This window comes from Cyprinus carpio, chromosome B22 (assembly GCF_018340385.1).
Source record: "Cyprinus carpio isolate SPL01 chromosome B22, ASM1834038v1, whole genome shotgun sequence".
NCBI classification, from domain to species: domain Eukaryota; kingdom Metazoa; phylum Chordata; class Actinopteri; order Cypriniformes; family Cyprinidae; genus Cyprinus; species Cyprinus carpio.
The window spans coordinates 2,370,148-2,389,935 of record NC_056618.1 but is presented as its reverse complement, the minus strand read 5'-3'; the positions used below and the strand labels follow the sequence as shown (position 1 = coordinate 2,389,935).

The window sequence follows — 19,788 nt, the reverse complement described above, 5'->3', positions numbered from 1 at the left end:
GAAATACTTTCTATGGCGACAATTAAGATTGTTCTTTATATGACACATATACTGTACCATAAACAAGATCCATCACTATGATAGCTAATTTAACACTTTTTTTTTTATTGTGATCACCGTTTACTTTGCGTTTAAAAGATTAACTTCAATGCGCACTGAAAACATTAAAGAAATCGTTACCTAGCTCCATTCGACACATTTCTATGTGAAAGATTCTTTTGTAAGGAGAATCTTGTTATGCTTTGGAGGCCGTTGGTGCTGAGCAACGTTAAAGGTGCAATATATATAAAAAACCTTAACAAAAGCGACATAATCCAGTACGGAGCAGCCATTCTGATGCACAATAAAGGAGCAAGGCAGGCGTCCATCCAGCATTCAGCATGTAAAAACACAATATGCAGACTGCTTAACTGTAAATACTTGCATTGAAAATAAGTAAATCCGAGAATGACTGATTATAGTGTCTACATCTTCGAGAAAACAACATCAAAAAACCTTGGTACAATCTCTTTCTCTGTCTTCAAGTACACTCGTGTTTTTTTTTTCCTCTCCTGTATCTCACCCAAAAAGAAAAATCAATTTAATAATTTAACAAAGCCATTTCAAACCTGTATGCATTTTTTTTGCAATTTTTTTTTTTTTTTACATGAAACAAGTTTTTAAGAATCTTTAAGTAGCTACAGTTCCGTAAAACTGTTTCGCATCAAAAGATCGCATCAGGTTTCTACCCACTGACCATCGTTATCTTACCAAAAAAATTTAATTTGTCACATTTATTCCTAGTGGAAATTTACTGTTGTGAAGATACTTAAAAATTCTCGTTTTTTTTTTCTCCACAGAAGAAAAAAAATGGCAGAAAATCTGGAACGACGTGTGTGAGATTATCGACATATTTTTTACGTTTTGGGTTTAACTATTGCTTTAACAGTGCAAGAAACTTTTTCCCTAAAAATTCAAACTGATTTTTGATTGTTTGACACATTCGATTTAAATTAATTCTGCATTAAAAATGTTCCCATATCATACAAGTCGCGTTTTAGTCCATCTGAATTTAGTAATGCAGATAAAGAAAGCCAAAAGACATCACATGTTATACAGCAGATGTTTCGAAAAAGCTTGAAAATGTTTTGTGCCTTCGTAGTCTGTAATGCCATACTGCTTTCTCATGCCGCTTTTTTTGTTTTGTTTTTGATTGTATTCCCGGGATTAAAGGTGCGTGTCTTCCTCTTGGTTGTCCTCCTCGTTTTTCCCGGGCTTATTGACGAGCACCTGCCAACCGCTTCCGCCGTCTCCGCCCACCGTCACCCCATTGGCGCTGTGTTTCTTCTCCTGCATCTCTGATTGGCTGTCGCTTGTTACGTCCAGCGTGGGGTTGTCATGGCAACCGTTCTCCACAAAGTTCAGCTCTTCGCCTCTCGACCGAACGCGCCATAAAGCAAAGGAGACAAAACCAAAGACAAATAGTAATTCGATTCGAACCCGAGACGTCATTTAGAGAACGTTGAGGTAAGTCATTAGAATTCGAGTTGCTTATTAATCGCGCCCGAGTTGTGTTGACGGCATAATTTGTCAATACCACGGAACATTGGGCTCGTACCTCAGTTTTTTTAAGCAAACACCATATCAAAGACCTACCATGTTTTTGAGTTTGGGTAGACGACGCTGCCAGCAGATATAGATGATTCCAGAAGCAATAATGAGCACACAAACCGATCCGATGATCACTAGAACCACAAACAGCTTTCCGTAGTCGCTACGTGTCTGACTGGGCCTTGAGTGGCACGTGTTACGTGTTCACGGTCGAAAAATTCTGAATTCTGATATTAAATTAATTATATTATAATTAATGTAATTAAATTAAATTAGATTAGTTTTATTTTTATTATATAATAAAACAAAACCAAAAATATTTATTATAAATTATCATCCATCTTACATAAGTTTATATTATTTATTATTAGTTGCTGCATTAGTCTCACCTCATTCAGACCTCTTGTGATTTCCCCTAACATTGACAGGACGTCTTTTGGAGGGATAATTTCTTCAACAAAAAGACAATATGAAAAGAAAATTAGACTAAAATACTATAAAAAGTATATATTTTTTTTTAAAGAGCGTTAATTTAATAAAGAATTGTTGAATCAAAAAATAAAGTATACAAGTTAGTAAAGAAAATTTAACCTATTTTAGGACCATTAGGATTTTTTTGCATTGTAAATGCTTTTAAAAATAAATAACGAATAAGCACATTTACTCCTAAATTTTTCCACAATCCACAAAATGATTCTATCTGAACACATTTTTAAATAAATTAGCATAAATCACATTCAGTGCAACCAATACAACCATACCATATGAATAATTTAATAATTTAATGATTTACATTTACATTTAGGAGATGCTTTTATCCAAAGCGACTTACAAATGAGGACAACGGAAGCAATCAAAATCAACAAAAGCGCAATGATATACAAGTGCTATAACAAGTCTCAGTTAGCTTAACGCAGTACACATAGCATTTTTTTCTAGAAACACTATATTTTACACTGTCCTTGTTACATGAACTTACTATAGTAAGAAAAATAAATTATGCATAAATAAATACACGCAATAGCACAAAACCAAACCCTAATAGGTAACACTTTATTTTAAGCTCTCTCTTGTTACACATTACACTAGGCACCCATTTTATCTCCATAAATTATGCATGAAAAAAAAAAAAAAAAAAAAAAACATGCAGGTAACCCTAATCCTAACCCTAACCATATAGTAAGTACATGTATGTTAATTAATATTATTCAGCACTTAAAATGCATAAATTACACTGTAACAAGGACACCTTAAAATAAATTGTAACCCCCTAATCCTAACCATATGGTAAGTACATGTTGTTAATTAAAATTACGGAGTACTTAAATAAATTGCACTGTAACAAGGACACTATAAAATAAGTGTAACCTAATTTCTTTATTTTGGTAATAAGAACCGGGGGCACAATGGGCATCACTGTCTTGAAAAAAAGATGATAAATATTTTAGAATGCAAAACATCTTAAACGGGTACCAAATCAGTCTTAATTTTCTTAATGCAAAATATAATTACTCCATTTTACTCTCTTTTGTACACGACCTCAAACAAGTCTTTAACATGCTTTGTAAGATTCACCTAAGCAGATACAACATCTCACTAATGCACTGCACAGAGATGTGAGCGATAATATGTGCTATTTTTATACTTTTATATAGAGCATGAAATGAAAAGCCAACAAATTACTAACACCTCTCATTTAAACAATAAGCCTCACATTACATGTGACCACAGAGGCCCTGAGTGTGTGTGTGTGTGTTACCCTGCTCGCTGGCTAAGGCCATCAGAAGCTGGTGGTCCTGCTGTGTGGGTTTGCTGAGGAAAATGAGCCAGGAGCCTTGTGGGATGTTCCTCTTTCTGGAGAATGTGTTTTCTAGCATCTCCAGGAGTCTGTCGCCGCTCCTCATACGAAACTCATCCTGTGAGACACACACAAGACACAAACCATCACTAAAATGTCACTGTCCTGAAATGGTAAAACTAAACTAATACTATACTTATATATATACTAATCAGATTTTTTTCCACTGTCACCAAAAACTATGTGTGTATGTAGGGCTATAAAATTCAAAATTATATATATCATGAAAAAACATGAAACTCTGCAGTTAATAAATAAATACAACTAAATTGAGAGAATAAATGATGTGGAATTTGTCAGAAAATTCACATTGAAATGTAAATAGGGACAAATGTAAATATATGAAATACTGTGAAAAACATGTAATGTTGCTAACATTAAATACACACAATAAAACTGGGAGTATAAGTGTGCAGAAATTGTATTTACGTAAAAATGTCCAAATAAAAAATAAATTAAAAAAACGGTGTAATCTATAAATAAAGTCAAAGTAAAATGTGAACATGATTAAGGTGTAAACAAAAAATTATACTATATTTGTCAGAAAATGCACCTAAAAATTAATAGCAAACAAAATTAAAATAAATATATGATCATATAATTATATAAGCTTTAATGCACCATGCAGTCACAAACAATAAATAAATACAATAAAAAGGAGTATAAATGTTCTTAAAATGTACCTTATGAAATACAGCTCAATGCAATATAGTGGACCAAAAATATTAAAAACATAAAATATATATATAAAGTAAGAAGAAATATATATATATATATATATATGCATATGCGTGTGTGTCTTTTTATGCATCATGAATAAATAAATACAATAAAATGGGAGTATAAATGCACTAAATTTATGTATTTATTGGACAGTATAAAAAAGATAAATATATACCTCATAAAGTGCAATTAATAAATAAAAATAGAATAAAACATGAGCATACCATACATGAGATGTATATTGTATTTATATAAAATAGAATTAACATGGAGTGTGTCAGAAAATACACCTTTGAAATGTAATACAGCAAATAAAATCAAGTAAATAAACAGGTATTATTATGATGATATAATACCTATGGATGATTGAAAGAAAAAGTAAAATATTCTTTGAAACGAAATATGGGGCCAAACCAACACTCTCCACAGACAGACATCCAGTGACCCACCTAAAAACAGGTCTGCTTTGTCTGTTACTGAGACGTCATGTCTAAGATGTTCCTCCACCTTACGTTTAAACCCAAGAGGCTCAGTAATAAACATGCTCTGAACAGAAACAGACAGGCTGCAGAAATTAGACTCAGTTTTGCCGAGTCATTCAGACGGAGACTCCGAGCTCTCGTGCAGTGGGCCGGATTGGTTTGTGATCAATGGCTCTGCAGTGCTGCTCGGGCTCAAAGCAGGGCTCCATCGCAGGAGATTCGGCAGTTTAGCATGCAGCTGTCAGAGTGTCAGTGGGGGGAAAGTTCTCCGCGATCATGCTGCAATTACGTGGCACTGGAGCGTTACCGTGGCAACAGACAACCGTGCTTCTTTTACGCCGGCGAGAATGTGTATGTTGCCAATAAAACATCACTGGGTAGCTTAACACAGCAGGGGGATCAACAGAGAAACTGAAGCTGAAGTCTCAGATGTTTCTCCCTTTGTCTCTCCTCTAGAGTTTCAGATCTTAATAATGTCTCAAACTGTCCAGTGATTGAGTCAAAGACAGAAATGTTATCGTTGAAAATAAAACTAAAAATGCTAAAAAAAAAACATAAGATGTAATTGCCACGAATTAAGGATTACTTCCAATGACTGATTAATTATGACTGAATTCATTAATTATGACGAATTAATTTCCACTACTACTGATTAATTTATTAGATTCCTAATTTTGGTACAACAGGGCCACGATTTACTGAAATGAGAGAACAAATGGATAAAACGTGGCCATGAATTAATATGTCATGGGAACAAATTATTAATTCATGGCCAGAAATGTATTTTTTCTATGCATGTTACACTTGGGAGTACAGATATATTTCAGGTAGTTGTGAAGGCAAATTCAAATTTTTAATTTTTTGTTTTTTGTTTTTTGTGTTGGTGTGTTAAATCACTGTAAGTAAAACTAAAATAGAAACTAAATAGACTAATAAAAAAACTAATAAAAATTACAAAAAACACAACGTAATTGCTACAAATATAACTAAAATTGAAAATATAAAACCAACTCAAAATAATAATAAACTATACGAGATCTCAAAATGAAATTCTCAAACAAAATTCTGCTTATGATCTTTGGATCGCTTTACTCTTTTATGCTAATTAATAAACCAAAATGAATGGGTACTGGCATGGTCAAGGTCCAAAAATGACAGAAAACCACCAGAAAACCACAGTATAAAAAGCCAATGTGAATTTTGCACTATATTTTATATCTACTGAGGCCATACGATGCTTTATGTGAAGAACAGACCCAAATTATTCAATGAAAATTACATTCAGATATGGCGCACCGAAACAGGTTGGGCTTTAAATATCATTGGTTTGTACTGTAATTCATATGGACCACTTTTGTGGTAACTTATTGTCAATTTAGTAGCTCTGATCACTGACTTTGTTTGTTGGTGAAATTCAACATTAAACCACTTAATAGCCAATGGATCCTCTGCAGTGAATGGGTGCCGTCAGAATGAGAGTCAGCTGATAAAAACATCACAATAATCCAGAAGTAATCCACACCACTCCAGTCCATGAATTAACATCTTGAGAAGACAAAAGATGTGTGTTTGTAAGAAACAAACCCATCATTAAGATGTTTTTAACTTCAAAAACATCTTCTATCCATAATATTGTTTTCTCCAGTGAAAAAGTAATCTCGTCTGAATCAGAAGAGAAATCTGCACAGATCAAGCTTTGTTTACAAGCAAAAATAGTCCAAAGCAGTTCTAAACAATTATGTGGTTTATTTTGATGTGAGAGACAACAGGAGATGGACTTTATCACTGGAGGGAGCGTCATTTTGGATTTTGGACTCGTATTTTAGCCAGAAGCAACAGTTTGAAGTTAAAACGTCTTACTGATGAATTAGTTTCACACAGCTTTTTGCTTCTCAAAACGTTAACTGATGGATTGGAGTGGTGTGGATTACTTCTGGATTATCGTGATGTTTTAATCAGCTGTTTGGACTCTCATTCTGACGGCACCCATTCACTGAAGAGGATCCATTGGGGAACAAGTGATGTGATGCTACTTTTTTCCAAATCTGATGAAAAAACAAACTCTTCTACATCTTGGATGTCCTGAGGGTAGCATTTTATGTAAATATTTTTTTTTTTGTGAACTATTCCTTTAAATAAAATAATTGACACGTCTAGTAGGAGAAGAGTAAGCTTTAAGACACAACATTCGCTTCTGCATTTTGCAGTGCTGCTAACGAGTTCATGAGATTAAGAATCACATTTTCTTTTTTCTTCTCTACAAAGGCCAGAGGATTGTTCAGGCTGCTGATAAAACAAATGCGCTCAGAGCTTGTAGTTTTTTTTGTTGTTTGTGGTTAGTTTTGTTGTTTGTGTGGTTTTTTATGAGGAGGTGTTCTTGCATGGATCAGCGTTTCTCCTGCAGTACGTGAAACAGGCTCTGAGCAGAACATGCACCTTAATTAAGAGTAATTCATTCGAATCGTGATGGAAAAACAGATTTTTATGAAGAAAATTCAAGTGGTTTGCTCATGCAAGAACAATATGTGTTTGGGTTAAGGCTAGCTAGAGAGTTTTGGGTTGGGTTTTGTGAAAAAGCAGCACTTACGCAGTCAAGGTTGTCCGTCATGTTGAGTATAACGTAGCCCTTTCCTGCAAGGTTGCTCCAGTCGACACAAATCACCTGCACAGAACGAGAAACAAAGAGAGTCACTGGATTGCAGTGAATTGTTGTGGTTTAACCAAAATGCTTGCTGACAGCCTGCCTGGAGAACAAATCTATAAACACTTTACTCTTCCAACGCAGTCAGATAAATCAATCGTGAAATAATTTCCAAGAAGACACACTATATTTCATCCAAACAAACAACTGAGAATTTTATAACAAGAACCACCTGTAGGATTAATACTTGTTTTGTCAAACATTTTTGAAAGTTGAAATGATAAAAAGTATATGTTATTGTTAGATCAAATTAAAACTTATTATTAATACTATTATTATTATTTTTAAATTTAGAAGTTGACATATATATAGAAATTAGATGAAAAACTGAAAATTAAAATCTTAACTAAATGAAAATTAGAAATATTGCCTTGGCACTTACTGAAACAAATATGTGAAGATGAAGTACCACAATTACTACAAGAATAATAGAATTTTTAGAAAATTAAAAAAAAAAAAAATTAAAGCTTAAGCTAAAATTAAAGCTGAAAATCTAAAAGCTAATCCAAATTCTTACAAGACATTTCTTATTTTGTTTATTTATTACTATTACTATTATTAATAGTATTATATCATGATATACTTTACTGTTTGTGATATATGCATATATTATTCAGTGGTACATATTTGTATTTTTGAGCAGAGAGAATCTAACCTACAGCTGAATTCTGATGGACACTGTGTTTGAACATTTTATACAAGAAGGAATATATTATTTTATATATTATTACATATTGTTATAGAGCTCAGTTAATTTCTTATTTTCTGCCGCTGAGTACCTGCTCGGCCTCCTGGGACAGCTCTGAGTCGTGCAGCTCCGTTTCGGCGAGATATTCGGTGCCGCCGTGACGAATCTCCGCCCCCTCCTCATCCTCGGTTGTGGTGAGCGGCGCCCCCTGCCAGGCGCTTTCGGTGAAGACCACGGGCGGCAGATCTGAAGCAGGGGAGGACGAGGGTCTGGATGTGAGCGGGGTGAGGTACCGCCATTCGTCCTCTTCCTCCTCATCTGGTTCGGTGGGAAAAACCACTACCTCTTCCTCGTCCTCATCTTCCTCAGAATCATCCAGGTGTGGTTTGTCGGGCTGCAGGGGCTCCAGGCTCGGCAGGGGCCCGATTTCAGGAGCTGTGGGTGCTTGTGCTACAGCATGGCCCCTCTCGTCATCAAACGGGTCGTCAGATGTCAGGTGCCTGTCAGGCCCAGCTGTGGCCTCTGGCTGGTTCTGACGGGCCAGTCCGAGGATAGGGGGCGTGGCTGTGGAGTGGGCGTGGTCTTCGGCACCTGCGATTGACGGCCCGGAGAAGGGGTGGAGAGGGAAGCCGCTCGATTCTGAATCACTCTCCCACTGATCCGGGTCGATTGCCTCAGTTGTAGGGACAAACAATGGGGAAGAGAAATTCGTCTCAGCGGGCTTTTGGCTCAGAGAAAGTGGCAAAGATGGTGGTTCTGGGGACGAAGGGCTGTAATCTATGAGGGAATAAAGCAAGAAAAGTTGTAAACATTTCGAAGACATAAATCAAAGTACACATTTTCTCTATTATTCTAAACTATACTGTGCTAAACTGTACTAAACTATTCTACATTATGCTTATGCTAAGCTGCAATTGTATAGTGTTTTTGCAGTCGGTTTTTTCAAATTTGATATTATTGAGCTTTAGAGGCCAATCGATATTGTTTTCATATGACTGATATAATACATATTATCTTAAAGTTAATTGTCTGAGAACCAATAATTATTTCTTTATTTATATGCTGTCACTAAACTGTACTTAACTATTCTACATTATGCTTATGCTAAGCTGCAATTGTATATTGTTTTTTAAAAAATTACAATAAATCCAGTTAGTAAGATTTCCGATTTAACTAAACACAACGAAATGCAATAAATCTAAAACTGAAATACTAAATACAAATACTAAAAAAAACCCACAACCACTAAATTACTAAAACGGTTGCTAAAGTTAAATTGCAAATAGAAAATATAAAAATAAAACTATTTCAAAATATTAACAAAAACTAGAATAGTGTATTAATGATATTAATATAATTATTTATTTAATATATATAAAAATTATTTTATGCTTTTATTATTTTTAATTTTTACGTTATTATAATAATAAGAATTACATATTAAAATATTTTAATGATTTTGATTTAAATACTATTACGTATATATTTATTGTTTTTGTTTATGCCATTGTATTGATGCTAAGTTGTGATTTAAATGGTCGGAAACTTATTTTCAGATTTCTTTTGGGCTACATCTAAAAAATGGGCTTAACATTTCCTTAAGAAAAGTACTGCACTATGGTAGACTTAATATTAAACAACCGATAACCGATAAGTTTCAAAGAGTGAATATCAGTAGTCCATCTTAAGTGGGATACTGTAAATCATATTGAATGCATGTTATAGTGTTTGCATAGCCTAGTAAAAATGTAGTTTGTTGAGTGTAACAGGATAGTTTATTATAGTGTGGTATAGAGCAAACACTTATTAAGAAAATGTTGTTTTCACACTATAGTATAGTAGGATATGTTGTAGTAAGATCTGATGGGAGCACACTGTCTTATTCATCTTCTGTTTCTTGAGTACAGCATATTCGAGCAGCTGCACTGCAGCACTGCACCTGCGTCTGGCACAACACACACATCAGGGACCCGAGAGCTCTTGATCGCAGCCTGATTATTCATGAGACGCACACACTGCCACACTGAGACGTGCTGTAATGAGGAGAGCTATTGTCTAGCGTCAGCAGGAGAGAGCCAATATATCTATACTTTATCAAGAAAATTATATTAACTGGATGTAATAAAAAAAAAACAGCATACCAGGGACTGTGTGGCAAGCTTTGGCACACTCCTCCAGTGACAGGAAGTTATTGCGATTCTCTCGGCAGCCCCCAAATATGAAGTTTTCGCACTTCTTAGTGACAGGGTTAAAGTGCCAGCGAGGGAGCGCCATACGACAAGGTCCCACCTTCTTGGGCATCAGACAGCGCTCTGAGAGCACAAAAACGAACAGATACATGTACAGAAAATGTCTTTTAGAGAACAATAGCACATCTCCAAATTTGACAGCCTGTGTTTCTCAACATCGCCTAAGATCCAGTGGAATCATTCCTCCCTCTGTTCAATTACTGAACTGCTATTGGCTTGGGATGAAAAGCATACAGGTAACTGGAGGACTTCACACTCATTAAAGACAGGTGGATGTGTGAAAGGGACAAGAAGACTGAAAACTCCAGAGAGTCTAGATAGAAGAGCACTAAACCACAGGGATAGATAGATAGACAGATAGACAGATAGATAGATAGATAGATAGATAGATAGATAGAACAGCAAACAGATAGAGAGATAGATAGATAGATAGATAAATAGAACAGCAGATAGATAGATAGATGATAGATTGATAGATCAGAGATAGACAGAACAGCAGACAGAGAGATAGATAGAGAGAGAACAGCAGATAGATAGATAGATAAGCGGATGGATAGATGTCTTAAAAATCTAGACAGATAGACAGTTGTCTAAACAGACATATATTAGATAGATGATAGATTGATAGATCAGAGATAGATAGATAGAACAGCAGACAGAGATAGACAACAGCAGATAGATAGATAGATAGAACAGCAGACAGATAGAGATAGATAGATGATAGATTGATAGAGCAGAGATAGACAGAGAGATAGATAAGCAGATGGATGGATGGATAGATAGATGTCTTAAAAATCTAGACAGATAGATAGACAGATAGATAGACAGATTGATGTCTTAAAATCTAAACAGACAGATATTTGGATGGATGATAGATTGATAGATCAGAGATAGATAGATAGATAGATAGATAGAACAGCAGACAGATTGATAGATTGATAGATCAGCAGACAGAGATAGACAACAGAGATTGGATAGAAGGTAGATAGGTAGGATAGATGGATGGTAGATGATATGATGGTTGATAGATAGACAGGGAGATAGATTAATAAGCGGATGGATGTGGATAGATAGATGTCTTAAAAATCTAGACAGACAGATTGTCTAAACAGACAGATATTAGATAGATGATAGATAGATAGAAAGAACAGCAGACAGATAGAGAGATAGATATATAGACAGATAGATAGATAGATAGATAGATTGGTAGAACAGCAGGATAGATAGAAGATAGAGAGAACAGCAGACAGATAGATAGATAGATAGATAAGCAGATGGATGGATAGATAGATGTCTTAAAAATCTAGACAGATAGATAGACAGATTGTCTAAACAGACAGACAGATAGATAGATAGATGATAGATTGATAGATCAGAGATAGATAGATAGAACAGCAGACAGACCAGCAGATAGATAGATAGATAGATAGATAGATAGATAGATCGATAGATAGATAGAACAGCAGACAGACAGACAGATAGATAGATAGATAGACAGATAGATAGATAGATAGATAGATAAATAGAACAGCAGATAGATAGATAGAGTTTGTTTGTTAGTTTGTTTGTTAAATAATCATTTTAATGGTGATTTTGTTTGTGAGGAGGTGTAGGTGAGGAGATTGGTGATGGAAGTGTCTTCACACACACACACACTCAAGCTCTCAGTCATGGTTGTGTCCACCTGTGTCTCCATATGGCTGATCAGTCAAGCCTGTCTGCGGTGTGACACAGCGTGCGCGTTACTCATTCAGCAGCGGTTGAGTGTGACAGGCTCTCGTGTTCACGCTCAGATTTACTGCTGTGTCCACAAATTCACTCATCTTCCATATGTGCGCTTGTGTAAAACAATTAACCCAACATTTGCAAGTTTGTCTCGAGTTCTAAAGCAGATAGTTGTGTTGTTGTCTTCAAGTCCATTCAGTGCACCCAACTATTAGTCCAACTATTAACCAAAACATGTTTCAAAGGAAAACGTGAGTGGTGAGTGAGTTACGTGCCAAGGTTTAATACTTAGGGGATTATGGGTTTGTTTACATCACTAATATGAGAAATTATAACATTGATGTCTCACTTAGTGTACAGTGTGAGTGTGCCACCTGACTCAAGCTGATATCCACCGGAGAAAATCAAAAACATTTCACTCCTCACGGCAGAAAATCATTGGACAGCTCCGTCCTTCTCTCTGCCTCGTACGCACACACCGGGAAACAGGCCACTGCGGTTAGCAAGCTAGCAGGTGAACTAAAAATAATACTGTTTTCAGGCACATTAATTCCCAGGCGTTGTGTAGAAAGTAGGTATATTTTCTCTACTCACTGCTGCGAAACATGTCCACATCCGCAAGGTGGACTGAAGAAACATCAATGGAATTGTTAAAGCCGACAAAACTCTAATCAACAACAAAAAAAGGTAAACATCAGGAGGGGACTGCAGGTGTCGAGGAAATGACGCACGGTAATGAGTCCTAAAAGCTGTTGTTCACACCACTTTACACATCTAACGGCCTCTTTGGCAATCGAGTCAGTTTTGCGATTTAAATAAACTGTGTCTAGAGGCGTGAGTCATACAGAGGTACTGACCTAATATGAATCTGTCGTCATTCAGTGCCTTTGTTGCCCAATTTACAGCAGCAGCGTGTACTTTTTCAGCCAATTTCGAACATATATACACAACCAAATTTCAAAAGGAAATGAATCGAGTGTTATAATTGTCAGAGCAAGTATATCTACACACCTAGGTGATAAATGTCAAACATTTGACCCACATTCGAACATACTATTGCAACCAAATTATGTTCGTTATTCAATTCGTTGCCAGAGCAAATACTGTATTAACACCCCTAGCTTTACAAAATGACAAGTACTTGACATTTTTCCAGTTGCAAATACGCAACCAAATTTCAATCATAATGTAAGTAGGTCAAACAGTTGTCAGAGCTAATAATTGACCAAAAAAAAAGACAAGTACTTGACCCATTTTTCCTCATAAATATGCAACCAAATTTAATTCATAATTGAATCAAGTCAGATCAATGTCAGAGCAACTATATTGACATTTCTAATATACCAATGACATGCAATTTTGGTTGCAACAAATGAAATTTTGTTGCGAAATTAAAATTTTCGAATATAATATTGCAGTCAAAGTTTGTTTGTAATTGTTTGTTTGTTTGTCTTTGTCAGAGCGAGTTGACAAATGGCAAGTATGATCATAAATATACAACCAAATTTTGTTCATAATTAAATAATCTGATCGCTGTCAGATCAACTATAGTTACATTTCTAGTTGTTACCATTTTTGATTGAAATTATGTTCAACCAAATTTTGTTCATAATTTAATCGTCAAAATGTTTATATATTTAAATGCGAATATATTTACATTTCTAGTTGACAAATGATAAGCACTTGATGCATTTTTCAATGTAATATTGCAACCAAATTTCATTCATAATTGAATCAAGTCAAGTTGTTGTCAGAGTAAATATGTTAACACCGCCATTTGACAAACGATAAGTACTTGACCCTTTTTTTACGTAAATATGCAACCAACATTTTTTGTTCTGAATCTGAATTGTCATTCCAGTGTCAGAGCGAATATTTCCACCCTTGATTGACAAATGAGATTCATGGCATCAGATGAAAAAGGAAAGTCATTTTCTTTATGCCTTTGAAAGTTTACATAAACTTGATGACTTTGTAGTAACATGCATGAATAATGTTTTGAATTACTGCTTCTACTCACCATTTCATGGCACTTAGGTCAATGCTGGTGTCTTTGGTCTCGATATGAGCGTTCTTGCCATCCTCGCTGTCTTCGCTAAAGAACCCGGAGCTCTCCTGAGAACTCTCCATGAAGCCATGCCTGCGTTCCCTCGAGACCTCATCATGTTCCTCAAAGCCTACAGGAACATCCAGAACTGGCCCGTGGGAGTGGAGAGGGTTGGGTAGGAGCGCTGGACCAGCACTCAGAACCTTGGCACACACCAGAACCAGGAGAACTGAACCTAAATGAAAGAAAAAGAGATATTAAAAGCTCACTTTTTGAATTTGGATTCATGCAATACACAAATCAGAATACACAGCAACAAAGAACCAAAAACAATTCCTTCACCTCAAATGAAACTTTCTTAATAGCTTTCAACAGTGACAGATGGTTTCAAGGATGTATGCATCCATCAAACACTGTCTGGAGACATCTTTTGAGTCCCGGCCTTATGGGCTTCAAACCACAGCTGGCTCTGTATCATCCCGGCTTATTGTTGTCTCTCAAACCACCCGGTCTTATCTTTCCTCGCCCTACCAGGTCACCACAGGATTAGCATTGGTTTAAACACTGGATAGCTGAAAAGGCGGCGACCTGGGTAAGAACTGCTCTTCTGTTGGAGCCAAGTTGGATTTTTAAAAGCCATTACACAGTTCTCTAATTCTGACATGGCTTTAGTTTTTGTTCATGGATCTGTTTAATGAAATACATTCTCTAGCGAGGCTCGGTTTAATTAAGGAGGCCAGCAGGCTGACGTCTCGGCGACTCTGGTTTTATATTTAGAAAGTGTGTGATTGTGTGGTAATTAACAGGGTGGAAAACCGGGCACTTCCTGCTCCAATTTATGAATCGGTCAACTTCGCCTTCTGGAAATGTTCCAGTGGTTTTAGAGACCAGGGACATCCAGTGAACTCAAGCCATGCAATGTTGTGGAAACTTCCAAAATGGGACACTGCTGGAGAGTATAATCCCAAATAACCAGATGACATTTACTGAGTAAATCTGAGAGAATTAAAGATTAAAAGACCACTTTATTTTTCGAAAAACATTCTTCATTCTACGTTCTATTCACGTCAGATTTTGGAAGTCTGAATATCCAGCGATCAACTTGGAAAAGTGCAACAAAAATGTCTATTGAAGTTGAACATCAATACTTAGCTAGCATACAATTCTCCAAAATTTGGACATTATACAACGTCTTTGTTGCCATGGCACTTTCTTATTGCTTTCACATACAGTGCAAAAACTTGTTGCACAGGCTTGATGTTGACGATGCTGAACATCTTTGGTTCTTGGATCCAAATAGATAGTTCAAAATAACATTTTAGAGCCAAGATTATCAGTGAATAATGACTTTGTGTCTGATCTTAATGCAAAACAATTTGACGACTTCAAAAGACTTGGAATACAAATGCACAAAGCAATATGGACTTTCATCATGCCTTATTGACATTTTTGGACCGCTTGACAATCACTAAATGGTCACTGGTCAACAACGGCCATACTAGTTCAGAATAAAAAAAGAAGTAATAATTACAGAATTTAAATTTAGATTCTTCCTAAACATCTACCAACCAGTAAAGCATCCCAAAAGTGAAGTACCAGACACAGTGTCACCTCTATCTCTGTGATGTATGTCTTTATTAGCCATCAACGTCCCACCCCAGTAAATCACATTAATTATGGTTGACGCAACCTTATTTTGCCTCAGTGGATTCCGGTTTCTGCAAGGCTACTTCTGACCTCGCTTGAACAGCGAATCGAGAATTTTGCTGATGCCTGAACCCAAACACGTCGATCTCTAAGGAATGCTCTTTGGCCTTCTGCCCCAGAGATGCTCTCAAAGTTTGGACACACGTTAGGATGGTACATTAATCATAAAAGCTTATATCTCATTTATAGAGGCACTGCGGCAACAAACCCCATCTGGGATCTTTGCACTTGTGGAGTTGGATGAACCAAATGAAACATTTGTACATAAACTTGAAGGACAAAAGAAGAACTTGGAGGCACTACTGAAAAGAGGACATGTCATGCTAAAAATTTTTGTAAGAACTTATAAAAAAAAAAAAAATCTCTCTTTAGTCAGTTCTCTGAATTAATAAAAATCTACTTATTTATGCTTATCATTAAATATTTAGTATGTTTCCTGAGACAAATAAAATATCCCAAAGATGTTTCTAACTTTAAGTTTGAAAATATGGTAAAATCTTATTTCGGGAAGATCTGATGGTCAATAACCTGTCTACATCATGCCACTCCAAATAAAAACATAAATTAAGCAAAAAATGTTATGAAAATGTCCCAATGTTAAAAAACAAAACAAAATGGTAATGAAATATGAATCAGACATGTTCTTGACATCTTTTACAGTGTGGTTTTTATATCATAGCAGTCGCGACATGACAAGCGCCCACCTGTTTCTGTCTGATTTCAGACGTCTTAATATAGTGCGCATTCATCCGTTCAGACCAAGACGCCACAATCCTTTGCCATCTGATACGAACACAGATCCGTCACATAGCAGCTATTGTACTAAATATATGAGCAGTTCAGCCAGCGCCAGTATCAGACTCTCTCTAAAAGAGACGAGGAGCTTGAAAACAGAATAAAATGATTCATAAATCATCAAACCCACCAAAGCTTGGCCCAATTTAAAGTGTGAGGCACCTGGACTTCAGCAAACACTCTGTGAATACATTTGGCTGCCAATTAATTCTCAGTCTTAAATCCTCCTCCATCTCTTTTCCTTTCCTATCAGAGATAAAGCCACATCTCAAAACGAGCGGTAAGATAAAATGCTGATGTCACCCGGACCTGAATGGGTTTCTGGGCTGTGCCAGCTTACATTGCAGCAGTGCCTGTGGGTGCAGGTGGCATCGAGCGTTAAGAGTCAGATTTATAGTCTACAGACTGGCAGCTGCAGGTCTGCAGTGCTTGATACCGCTAAAGAGGGAATGAGTTGCACTATAGTACTGAATGAAGACCATTTAAATTGTTCTCCAAATGGTGCATTTCCAATTTATGATGGTATCGACATGGTATAAACATGATACTGTAACTATAACCCTAATTAAATGACAACACAGTACTTTGTGTTAAAAAAAAAAAAAACATTATTATACTACTACCTCAAAAACAGGGAAATACTTCAATATAAATCATGGTATTGGGTGATTAACATGGTATTTACATGGTACTCCAAGGAAATGTAAAAAACAACTATGGTCTCTACATGGTGATCTTGTAACTATAACCTACATTAAATGACAATACAACACCTTGACGAAGACATCAAATGTTTACGATACACCAAAGTACTTCAAAAAATACCAAGGTATTTGTTTAAAGGGCATTGTATTGCCATAGTAATACCACAAAAACAGGGTAATACTTTGATATACATTATGGTATTGCTTGATTACCATGGTATTTACACGGTACTCCAAGGACCTACAAAAAAACACCATGGTATCCACATGGTACAGTAACTAAATAATAATACAGTATTTTGACATATACCATGACATATATTGTATACTTTACAGTATACAAGTACTTTTAAGAATATCATAGAATATCACCATAGTAATACCATAAAAACCGGGCAATACTTTTATATATATTTTGGTATTGGGTGATTACCATGCTAAATGCACATACAATTATATTTACATGATAGTCTAATATATCTGAAAGAATATCACAATATCCATAACAACACAGTAAAACCATGTTCATGTCTTTTATACCATGATATTTGGACGGCACTATTATATGTTACAAAATACTTAAAGAGGGTGAGCACATAATCAAATGCCATTTGAGTTCAGAGTGAAATGGGGTTTTGAACAGGGACTTGGCTTGAGCCTGAATCTGTGCTGCTCATTAGACTAAACAAACCTGACCTGTCATTGTTGTGTCTGGTCATCAGTCTGTCTGGAGCGGCTTTTGACCAGCACAATGTGTCAGCTGTGGCCTCATGGGCATGACAAGCCATCACACACCCAGCGTGCCAAACACAATCAGCATCCACAACAGCTGCGAAATGTTCTTTTCTCAGTTACACGATGAATCATGCTGAAAATCCTGACTGGACCTGAACAGATCAGCTCGGTCTCTAGATAGGGAGGAAAAAGGGGCGTGTGCCGTAATCTGCACAACCTGATCAATAACACAAATACCTGAATGATTTCAGTGACCGCACTCTTCATGCTGGGGATCGTGACAAACAAATCATTAATGATCATCTCAGAAAAGAACAATGCCCTTTTTTCCTCACTCATGGAGACAATGAGAAGTGTTAATGATGATGGATACTGCTCTCAGACACAATACCGAACAGTGTAAATCAAACCTTGTGATTACTGTACCCTATTACAAAACTAGTGACATGTATCAGTGATTAAATAATCAATAAGTTGGTTTGCATCACACATTAACATTATAATGGGCTAGAAATATATTTAAATAGACATTATTTTATATATAAAATAGATTAGTTAGTAAAAATATCATTTGTACAGTACTAATAAAATGCATTAGCATTTTTATTACATATATTTAAATTATTAAAAAAAAAATTGTTATACATTTACATAAAGAAATCGTTCACACAACAAAAAAAATTTTTAACTCACCAAACACCAGGCACTGGAAAGACGGGACCGACATCTCTGCAGCTTTAAACGATCGCAGTGAGAAATTATCGCGTCAGTGCTTCAGTTCGTTCGCATGTGCATCATATGCGACTTACTGACCTCAATGTGCGCTACCGACGAGACGCACTAACACGAATTAATCATCGGAATTAAAAACAAAAGGTCAGCTGATGGGCAGACGAGGCGCGAGACTGTGCAGAACTGATATACTGGGCAGAACGGCAAGCGTGACTGCGAGCAAAACTAGACGGCAGGCTTGTCTGCTGCTCTTCTAGCAGTGAATGGATTTGCAGCGATTTATTGAGGATTTTGGAGGGTTTTATTCCTGGCGCAGTGACTGCGGGCGAGCCGCTGCAGCGACGCAGGGTCCTAAACGCCGCGGACTTCTTTTAGAATAAAACTAGAATGAACAGCCAGCGATGGAATTCTGATGTCGACCAATCGGAAAGCTCCGATTATGACCAACAACGCAAGTTTCACGCAGTGCATAACCAACCAAGATTGTAAATAAATGCATAAATAAATAGTGCAATAAATGCAATAAATAGTTTATTATCGATGTAAAAAAATACATTTTTTTTTGCAATTTTTTTAAAAAACGATCCAATTGCTGCTGTCAGTATCTTTTGGAAGCTTGTTTCCGCAGAAACAAAGAAAACTAAAAGTTAACTGCAACATTAAAGTTTTTAATTGCGCATTTTAATCTCACAATTCGATTTTTCTCAAATGCTCAGAATCGCACGTTTATAACCTCAGTTGAATGTTCTTAACTCGTAAACGAGTTTACTTTTCACAATTCTTTTTTTTTAAAGCAAGGTAAACTCAGAATTCTGAGGAAGTCAAAATCTGGAAATATAAACTCAGAATTCTTAGAAAAAAAAAAAATAGAATTGTGAGAGGTGAATTTTGAGGGAGAATCAAAAAATTGCGATATGTAAATTCAGAATCGAAAGAAATAAAGGCAAATTCGAACCAACTCAGAAATTTGAGAAAAATGTAACAATTTTAAGTTTATCTTGCACATACAAGATATAAACTTGTAATTCTAAGGAAAAAAACTGAATTGTGAA

The 19,788-nt window shown here is 36.0% G+C and overlaps 1 protein-coding gene across 1 annotated transcript; it reads right to left on the bottom strand.

Annotated features, from left to right (window-relative positions):
- Positions 1-747: 747 nt before the first annotated feature.
- LOC109062192 (podocalyxin-like protein 2) lies at positions 748-19,063 on the bottom strand. Its single transcript, XM_042749323.1, has 9 exons — positions 18,698-19,063; positions 14,050-14,298; positions 10,184-10,354; positions 8,134-8,819; positions 7,241-7,315; positions 3,350-3,506; positions 1,939-2,041; positions 1,636-1,783; positions 748-1,419 (listed from the first exon to the last, which is right to left on the bottom strand). Exons 1-9 carry the CDS (start codon positions 18,729-18,731, stop codon positions 1,207-1,209), a joined length of 1,836 nt encoding a protein of 611 aa, XP_042605257.1. The 5' UTR covers positions 18,732-19,063; the 3' UTR covers positions 748-1,206.
- Between the last annotated feature and the right edge of the window lie 725 nt (positions 19,064-19,788).

Bases quoted from the DNA above. Each gene is read 5' to 3' on its own strand.
- LOC109062192 (XM_042749323.1), bottom strand. From the start codon at position 18,731: ATGTCGGTCCCGTCTTTCCAGTGCCTGGTGTTTG. The intron at 2,042-3,349 runs GTAACACACACA...TTTTTGTTGAAG, and splicing joins GGCCTTAGCCAGCGAGCAGG to AAATTATCCCTCCAAAAGAC. The intron at 1,420-1,635 runs GTAGGTCTTTGA...TGGCGCGTTCGG, and splicing joins TACCCAAACTCAAAAACATG to TCGAGAGGCGAAGAGCTGAA.